General features: G+C 51.4%; 1 protein-coding gene across 1 annotated transcript in view; it reads right to left on the reverse strand.

The window, feature by feature from the left end:
* Nucleotides 1-7603, reverse strand: part of TMTC4 (transmembrane O-mannosyltransferase targeting cadherins 4) — a 61267-nt gene extending 53664 nt beyond the window's left edge. Inside the window, exons 1-3 of the mRNA XM_059995778.1 lie at nucleotides 7556-7603; nucleotides 6330-6658; nucleotides 1974-2189 (exon numbers count right to left, since the gene is read on the reverse strand). Of these exons, the coding sequence (XP_059851761.1) occupies nucleotides 1974-2189; nucleotides 6330-6395 (282 nt within the window). The 5' untranslated portion in view covers nucleotides 6396-6658; nucleotides 7556-7603. The remainder of the gene's footprint in view (nucleotides 1-1973; nucleotides 2190-6329; nucleotides 6659-7555) is intronic.
* Between the last annotated feature and the right edge of the window lie 1027 nt (nucleotides 7604-8630).

An 8630-nucleotide genomic window follows, 5' to 3' on the forward strand; every position in this document is an offset into this window, starting at 1 on the left:
TCTTTCCCTCCATTTGAGCAGAAAATGAACACCAGCAAAGCTCTAAATATTTGATTAGGTGTAGCCTACACACAGCAGGGCGTGCCACAGGAAGAAAGGTTAATTTTTCCTCCTAATGATTTATGGAAAAGATGTGTCATGTCTGAAATTCTTGCTAACTCCACGGTCTCAAAGAAAATCATCATCTCAATGAAAAAAGGCAACTCAACACTACAAGGAAGCATCTGGAAAACAGTCTTCAACACCAATAAAATCCAGTAACAGCCTGTTTCACATTACTGTAGGCATGGTGCCAATGAACAGAGGAGGGCCTTTCATTAAACAGGAAAGGCAAAAAAGGGGGCTAGCAAGTTAACAAAGGGGCACAGTGTGATGCTCTAGAAAACACTGCCAAGACAATGTGCGGTAGGGCCACAAAATGGCTTCATCTGCCTTTCCTCACAGGAAGGAAAGAGAATTACAACCTCATACCTGGGCATCTGATGTACGACATAGCTCCTGTCTCCCCTGCCTCGCTCACCGAAGTTCTTCGACATGGGTCCTGAGTTAACACTTTATATATCCTCTACTTTATGAGAGTGGAAGAGTCAAGAAACTCTCAACAAATGGAATTTTAAAAATAAAGGCATAGCCTCATATGCCTGTTAGAAAAGCAATTCTAATAGCTATTAAGCCACCCATGTGACATAGTTGCTTAGAGCTACACACTTCTTTTTGTTTTAAGCACTGTTTCAAAAAGAACTGAAACAGAAACATCTGCAGTAAACTGCTGGGTGAACTTGAGGGAAATTACAAGTGAAGAACTTGGATTCAAAATAAACATCAACAAGGCTGGAGTCTGCTGTCAAAATCCAGAAAAATCAGAAAATCATTTAGAGTACGTTACAAATAAAATATCTGCAAAACAGTCATCTCCTTACCCCTCACCCTCTCTTCCCCGGCCCACAGAATACCTTTTTGTTACATAGAGAATTTTTCTCAATACTTTCAATATGAAAACGACTCTTTCCGAATTCGGGAAATCCATGACTTCAAACTTTTAGGAGCATTTAAGGGCAGTGTTACAAAGAGATGCTACAATTTCACCTACTAGAGAAAGAGATTAGTAAACTCCTTCAAGTTCTCTTCTCCCGTTAAGGCGCACACAGAGTATGTGCTGAGCGGTGAGACTGTCACAGAGGCTCTGACCTGTGCTGTTTCCAAGTACTTTCTCCTCTGGGCTCTCCCTGCCTCCAAGTTTCTTGCTCTGATTTTCTTTTAGCTTGCTGAAACCTTCTTTCTTCCCTGCCCACAAACCTATTTCTTCTTCCCTACCTCTAGTCAGCGAGTGAAGGAGAATATCATTTTCCCCGCGCCTACCGGTGAGCAAAACTGGCTGGGATTTTGCAAACTCAGCAAACCTGAGTCTCCGAACATGAAATGAGCAGGAACTGCAGCTTCTGCGGGCAGCAAAATCCTGGTCCTCCGCAGCTGTCAGCAGGCTGTCCTGATGCTCTCGGCGAAGGACAAAGAAGCCAGCTCGCTGCCTGCTGCTGAGGATGCACCTTCGTTCGGCAGGGGAAAAACGCATGATTTGTGCGTGTGTGTGTGAGGGGCGACTGTTCTGGCCTAGAGTTCTGGAAATCTGTCACAAAACCTGAAATAGTCTGCAATGCCTCGCAAAACCCTGGCCTTGTCATCTTAGAGTAATGGTCTCTCTGATACGTGCGTGGACTGGGGCCTCATGTAGGGCACACAGCCTGGGTAAAGCTTGAGGTTAGGCAGGGCTTGGAGACCCTGCTGCCAGTGATAAAAGGGGCCCTAAATCAAGGAGATGCTCTCCAAAAGAGATGGGAAATCCAGAGCACGATGGGGGCCCAGGCAAAGGCTCAGCCGAAGTTCAGCAGAGACTAATTCAACACCGACGCAGAGCATCACTGGGACGTAGGCAAGTGGTTAATGTCAGTTTACCGAAGAGACATTAAGATACAGACCTTATTGTTAACAATTGCTTCAGAGTCGTCGAAGACAAAGTCTCCATCGTAGCTACGTGCGAAACACACGAGGGAAACAAATCCCACAAGTAACTTAGCCCAGAGAGGAGGAAGAATGGAAGACGGAATGATGTGATCCAAATCGGCATCCCACTCGGCCATCCTGAAAACTGCGGGCCGCCGGCCTCTTGCTCCAGCATTATGCTGGCTAGAAACCTGCAAGAAAAGCGACACGACATAAATATTGATCAATGCCTTGTTAGGAATGTTTATACAGTAGACATGTTTACCTCAAGTGAAAAAGAGCTAGACACTCTTATTCATTTATGCTGTGAGTTTATAGGATGTGATCATTAACAGCTTTATATCGTGGTTTCAAAACTCGAGTGGACAGAAAAATCACGTGGGACACATGTAGATTCTCCTGGGCCCAAATACAACCTACCAAGTCAGAAGTCCTTGGGCTTCTGATGCTGGATTATCCTTGAGAAACATTGATTTAAGGGAATCCTATGTTTATCAGCCCCATAAGGCAAATCATCTATAGTCCTTGAACCAGTTTACAAAGTTGAAAAAAAAAAGTTACCATCTTGCTTCTTCCAACCAAGAAAAATCAATAAATATTCATTGTTGGGTCTTAGCACATTGTGTGTGTTCGTGTGTGTGCGTGAAGCATGGTCCTGATTCTGAAAGAGCTTACAGTCTATCTGCAGAACACAGACACTCCTGCCAGTTAAATGAAAATCTGGGAGAGAGTTTAATAGAGGTGAGGTCGCAGGGCACATGACCGTGGTTCCCACACAGGGGACAGACAGAGGAAGGAGGGCACACTGCAGACTGACAGGCTGGGGACAGCATCATTCCAGAAGGAGGAACTGTACCCTAAAGGAGAACACTGGGAGCTACTCCAGGTGAGGACACGACCTCCAATATTGGTGAAGGAGTCAAGTTAAAAACAGACACGTCTTTTAACTTTTCTTTCAAAGGGGCAAACGTTAAAGCCAGAAATTTCATTTCTCAGTCTTGCCATTTCTTAGTTCTGTGGCCCTGTGTGTGCCACCTATCCTTAGGAGTCCACTTCTTGTGTACTTTGCAAACCAAAAGAACTTTCCAGCAGTGAGAGTTGCCTCAGAGCTTCCTGACTTGGAATTTGCCCAAACAAATATCAAACTCCCCCTCCTCTCCAATCACACTGCATCTGTCCCCATTCCCCACACCCTCAACAGGCACTTCCTTTGGTTCTACCAGGATCACGTCTGGGTCAAACTGCTTAGAGGTTCCAATCCTGTGTAACTTTGGCCAAGTTACTTCACCTCTCTGGGCCTCAGTTTCCTCACCTCTAAAATGGGGATGATAACTGGGCCCACCTTACATGGTCGTCATGAAGGTTAAGCAACACACCCACCTAAAGTGCTTAGAAACACTGCCTGGGTTTAATGAACGCTGAGGGAAGGTTACCTGTTATTACTAGTACTTTCTTCAAAGAGGGAGAAAACACAGGCACAGAATTATTCTCTTTTGAGAATCCCCTGGAGGATTTGGTGTACTGGTACTGAGGCTCCCGTCTTCCCCAGTAAGGGAGCAGGGCCCCACTCCTTCATGCTGAGATGGAAGAAAACCCCAGGCCCCTTGATTGGAGAGGCAGTTTAGATGTACAGCGGACGCTTGAACAACTCAGGCGTTAGGGGCACTGACCCTCCTCGCAGTTGAAAATCTATGTATAACTTATTATAAGTTCGTATCTGTGGTGCCTCCCCATCCGGGGACTCAATTAACCACAGATCTTGTAGTAATATAGTCTTTTTTTATTTTTTAGCCTCGCTAAAAAATGGGCATGCAGGATCTTAGTTCCCAGACCAGGGATCAAACCCACGCCTCCTGCAGTTCTGTTTTGTTTTAGTACTGTAGTCTTTGCTACGGAAAATAATCTGCATATAAGTGCACCCACACAGTTCAAAACCGTGTTGTTCAAGGGTCAACTGTATTTGTTTCCAGGTCTCCAAGGAAATACCCCAGATTATGGAATCAATAAGAAGTCAGCCCAAGAGGCCATCCAAGGTCACAGGTGCTGGAAAGCGGTTCAAGTTTACAATCTGGAAATGAAAGGCTCTGCAACTCTCTCAGCACTGGGCCCTAGAGCTTCTCCACCTGATGTAACTCATGCTCTCAGCAAGTGCAGGGGGTGGGGGTGGGGGTGGGAATATTCCAGCCACTATCTGCTGCTTTTTTTTTTTCTTTTTCTTTTTCACTGAAAGGATAAACCACTGGTCAAATCCAAATCACAGTTGCAAACACCACAGAGGTCACCACGCAGGCCCCAACCACTGTGTGTACATTTCAGCTAAAGAAATTACCCCTGCTACTAAAAATGAAATAAATAAGTGTAAAGGACTGAATAGCTAGGAAGTTACCCTGACTTAACATGGAGGGAATAAAAGGGTTCTTTGATTTACAAAGTGAATGTGAAGGAAAGCAAATACTCTTTATCAATTTTAAATGCAAAATAGAGCTGTGAGCTGACAAGCGGTCCCATAATTGGTCTTGATGTTATCTGCTTCAGGCCCAAATATTTGAAGTGTTTCACAAGCGGTTCTGTGAGGTTCAAATGGCCCTCCAGGAAGAATACTGGGTCAGGAAATAATCTGTGCTCCTAAATTAGTTGCTGAGCTTCCCTTTTCATCTCAGATTGTTCGTAACACATACCAATCGCTTTGGTACTCGAACGGAAGGCAGACTACAGACCCGAACATCTGGGGTGCCCAGGGGGCCAGGCCTGGACTCCTGGGGGAGTCAACAGGATGGGTGAGGCAATCTCAGAATGAGCTCCCCCTCTTCTCTGGCAGGGACATCGGGAAGCCTAGCATCGGTCCCGTCCCCGTCCCGGCTGGCTCTTCCCTCCTCATTGCTGAGTCCCTCCCCTGGTCGCCAAGATTCTCATATCTCTGCTGCCCCAGAGAACACTCACAAATGCCCTTTCCACTTCAGGCGTGATTGTTAATGGGTATCAGAGGATAGTTCCGAAAATATTGTGGATTAGCAAATGCGATACAGGTACAGTGTGTTAGGAACCTCGGTCCAGCCCAGTGGTTAAGAGCACAGGCTCTGGAGGCACACAGATTTGGACTGGCTACCGGCATGACCCTGAGCTACCTAGTCCTTCTGAGGATCCATTCCTCAACAGCACAATAGGGTATCACTACTGACTCCAGCAGGTTGTGCTAAGGATTAAATAAGACCATATATGGAAACAATTAGCTCCCATGACTGTAATCGTTTTGGAGAGATTAGTACCAAGTGACCAGCCCCTGACCTCCTGTCTTGGGATCACCAGTGTTGCCATTCCTGAAGATGCGCTAACCAACCAAGGCCAGCAGTAGCCCATCAGGTGACCTGATGCAACTGAGAAAAGGGCACCCTTCTTTTGGGCGGACCCGGTGCACGGCTTCCCTGGCCAGGCATCTGTATGTCCTGCATAAAGTGCACGGCTGTACACCCTGATCCTCTTCCTCCAACAGTAGATGGCCTTTTTTCTGCAATGTTCCCAGCCAGGCTTGGTGCTCAGGTAAAAGAAGCCCTGCCGGCATGAGGTGGTATATGGAGGGAGACGGGTCCCCTCCACCTTTTTTGTATCCAGGCCATGAACCAGGAAGGCACACAGTTCTGTTTCTCTCTTGATGGGCCCTGGGAGGCATGGCCCCATTCCTCTTCTCCAGGGGATGTCCTGCCTGGGAGCCCGGGCTCCTGGGCCATGGCTGGATAGTAAGCTTGCCTTACGGACTGAGAATAATGGAGCAACACAGTGGCCTCAGGCTCAGCCCAAGCAGAGCTCCAGCCAGTTTTACCAGTGACAATGCTAGTGTTCCGATTCCTATCTGACTCCTGTGCCGATCTCCCACTGTGTTGAGAATTGACTGGCGCCTATGAGTAGTTGGATTTGGAACGAAGCAGAAGTCTCTTTATTCTCAATTTCTCCAACTCCTTATATCAAGCCTCTATTTTCAGGGGGTTAAAACAAATTAACCGATCATCAATGAATAGGTCAAAAAGACCTCGAACAGGGATCCCACGCCACCCCTCAAAAGCAAACATCAGTCACTGAGCTGCGAACCCTGGGGACCTGGTGACAGCTGACACAGCAGCCTGGACTGGCAGATCAAACCTGAGTGATCCACGGAAAACTCAGCAGCAACCACCTACTAAAGAATATTCTTCCCCCTACACTGAAGGGCCTTCTCGCATCAGGCTAGCCTTTCTACCTCATCAGTAACAATCCATCCACACACCAGCTGCCCTCTGCCAGGCTGAGATGAGACAGTGCCTCTGGAAATAAGAATAAAGAACACAGTCGTTTCTGACCCAGAATGTGGAGACCTGAGTTGACTGCTCCTTTCTTGGGGCCCCCAAGACACGGGAGACAATCATCTCTACCGCTCTCCACCACGCAGCGCTGAACACAATGCTACTCGAGGTATCTTCCTCTTGCGCTTGCCTTCCCAGTTTCTTAATTCAGTAACACATGAGGGCCATGCCTGCCAATAGCCAAGAATGACTGCGGAGGTTCGACATTCACAGTTCCACTGTCCCACAAAGTTTCCAGCTTGCTAGCTTGTAGCCATTTTCCCATCTAAGTCGGCCGGTGTCACTTTACCCCACCTCCATCTGGGGCGCGCCAGGCACGGTCGGGACTGCGGGAAGAGGGGACAGGGAGGGGATCCAGTCAGTCCTCACTGTTAATTGTTTCTCAAGAAATTCTCCCCATCCATCTCTCTCTGAGAGAAAGCAGTGTGGGAAGATTCACAGTGCTCTGGCTAGATCTTTCCTCTAACTCCTCCTTTCTTTTGTGTGTGGTTAAAAAAAGAAGAAAACACACACACAGCCTACAGTCACAACACCAACAAGACCAGAAGCCCCGCGGAGCTCGCTGGAGGTGAGACGGCGGTTGCGCCACCTGCTCTGCTTCCTCAAACTCCAAGCCCGGGCAGAGAAGTGGCAGCTCGGTGGTCCCGGGCGCCCCGACCCAGAGCACGCCGCTCTGCCCGGCAGCCAGCGCCGAGTGGCTGGCACTCGCGGCGCTGCAGGGGAGCCGCCTTTAACCCAGAGCAGGAGGCCGAGCGGCCCGCCTGCGCCCAGCCACCGCCCGCACTGCGGCCAGCTGGCGGCCAGGCGCGGGGTGGCGCGGGGCCCCGCGGCCCGGTGGCCGCTCCGGGGACACGCCAAAGGCGCCCGTGAACCCGGGGTCGACGGAGCGCCACGCTGCTGGAGCGAACAGGGGCGGAGATGAGAGCGCAAGGGCGCGGGCAGGCGGAGCATGCACCCTCCACGCCGCGCCCTTTGTCCCGCGTGCTGCTTACACCCGGGCGCATTGGCGACGGGGCCCGCAACCCCGGTGACCCCGGCCCCGGCCACAGCCCGGGTCCCGGAGCCAACTCCTCCAGCAGCGCCGCCGCCCGGCCCGGGCCGGACCGCGGGGCTCGGGGAGCGGCGGCAGTGAGGAAGGACCCCGCGTCCGCTCCGCACCCAACTCCGCTCGCCCCGCGGCGCTCGGCAGCGCTCGGCCCTGCAGGGGCCGCCCCGCCCGTTACCTGCAAGGAGCCCGAGAGGCGGCCACATATCCCTCCTGGGCGCTGAAAGTCCGGCGGCTCTCGGTACCAGCCCGGAGCCGGGCAGGGGGAGGGGCCTCCCGCGCCGCTCCCCCGCTCTCCGCCTCCCGCCCCTCCCCCGCCGCCCCGCGCCTCCCGCACAGTCCTCAACTCCCCACGCGTACTGGCGATCACTCTCACACTCCCGCCTCGGCCCTCCCCCTCCTCGCGGCCATTGGCTGTTTCTGCCGTCACTTTCACGCTGCCGCCGGTCCCTCTTCAGCTCATTGGTGGGCGCGCCTGTGACGTCATGCCAGAGGGCCCTAGTCGCGGCGGAGGAGTCGCAGGGATAGACTGACTCGGTGGCGGAGGAGGAAGCGGAGTTCCGGGCGCGGAACCTGGGCGGGGTCGGGGCGGGAAGGGGCGGCCCCAGCCTGGCCCCGGGAGGCGGGCTACGGGAGCTGGCCTGAGCGGGACGCCGCGGGCATCTCTCTCCCTCTTGCTGTCCGCTGCGCAGGAACCTATTACTGACCTGTCTCGCGGTCCTCGCGCTGTCAGTGGCGCTCGGCGGAGGTACTGGAGGGTCCCTGCAGGAAAAGGAGCTGGGTCGGAGCGACCAGAACTCTAGACTTCTTCCTGTCTGGGAGGGGTTGTTTGAAGTGTGTGTCTCCACTTTCTGCCTCAGGAAAGAACTGAAACTGCGTTCTTCCATGCAAGGTCCTGCTGCCCGGGCTTTTGTTTTTAGCAGATCCTGTTCCACGGCCCTGGTCTTTATTCTCCTGCTGACCCACAGACCCTTCTCTGGCCCTTCACCTGGTTGATCCGCCATCCATCCATCGACCATTCACCAAGTCATTGTGACCTAAACTTCCACTCGCAACTGCAATGCCACTCTGCGCATTTCATAACCCCCATTCTTAGTATATTACTGTCTCCTGCTTTAAGAAAAAGAGAAACTTTCCCCACTTTCCACCGCCAAACCTGCAAAGCTACTCCTAAAATCACGGATTCTGAACCCTCCCCCCATCCCGCCTTTTCCCCCAGTATCACAGAATCAGATCTAAGCTCAGTATCTCCC

Source organism: Delphinus delphis, chromosome 18 (genome assembly GCF_949987515.2).
Source record: "Delphinus delphis chromosome 18, mDelDel1.2, whole genome shotgun sequence".
In the NCBI taxonomy this organism is placed as follows: domain Eukaryota; kingdom Metazoa; phylum Chordata; class Mammalia; order Artiodactyla; family Delphinidae; genus Delphinus; species Delphinus delphis.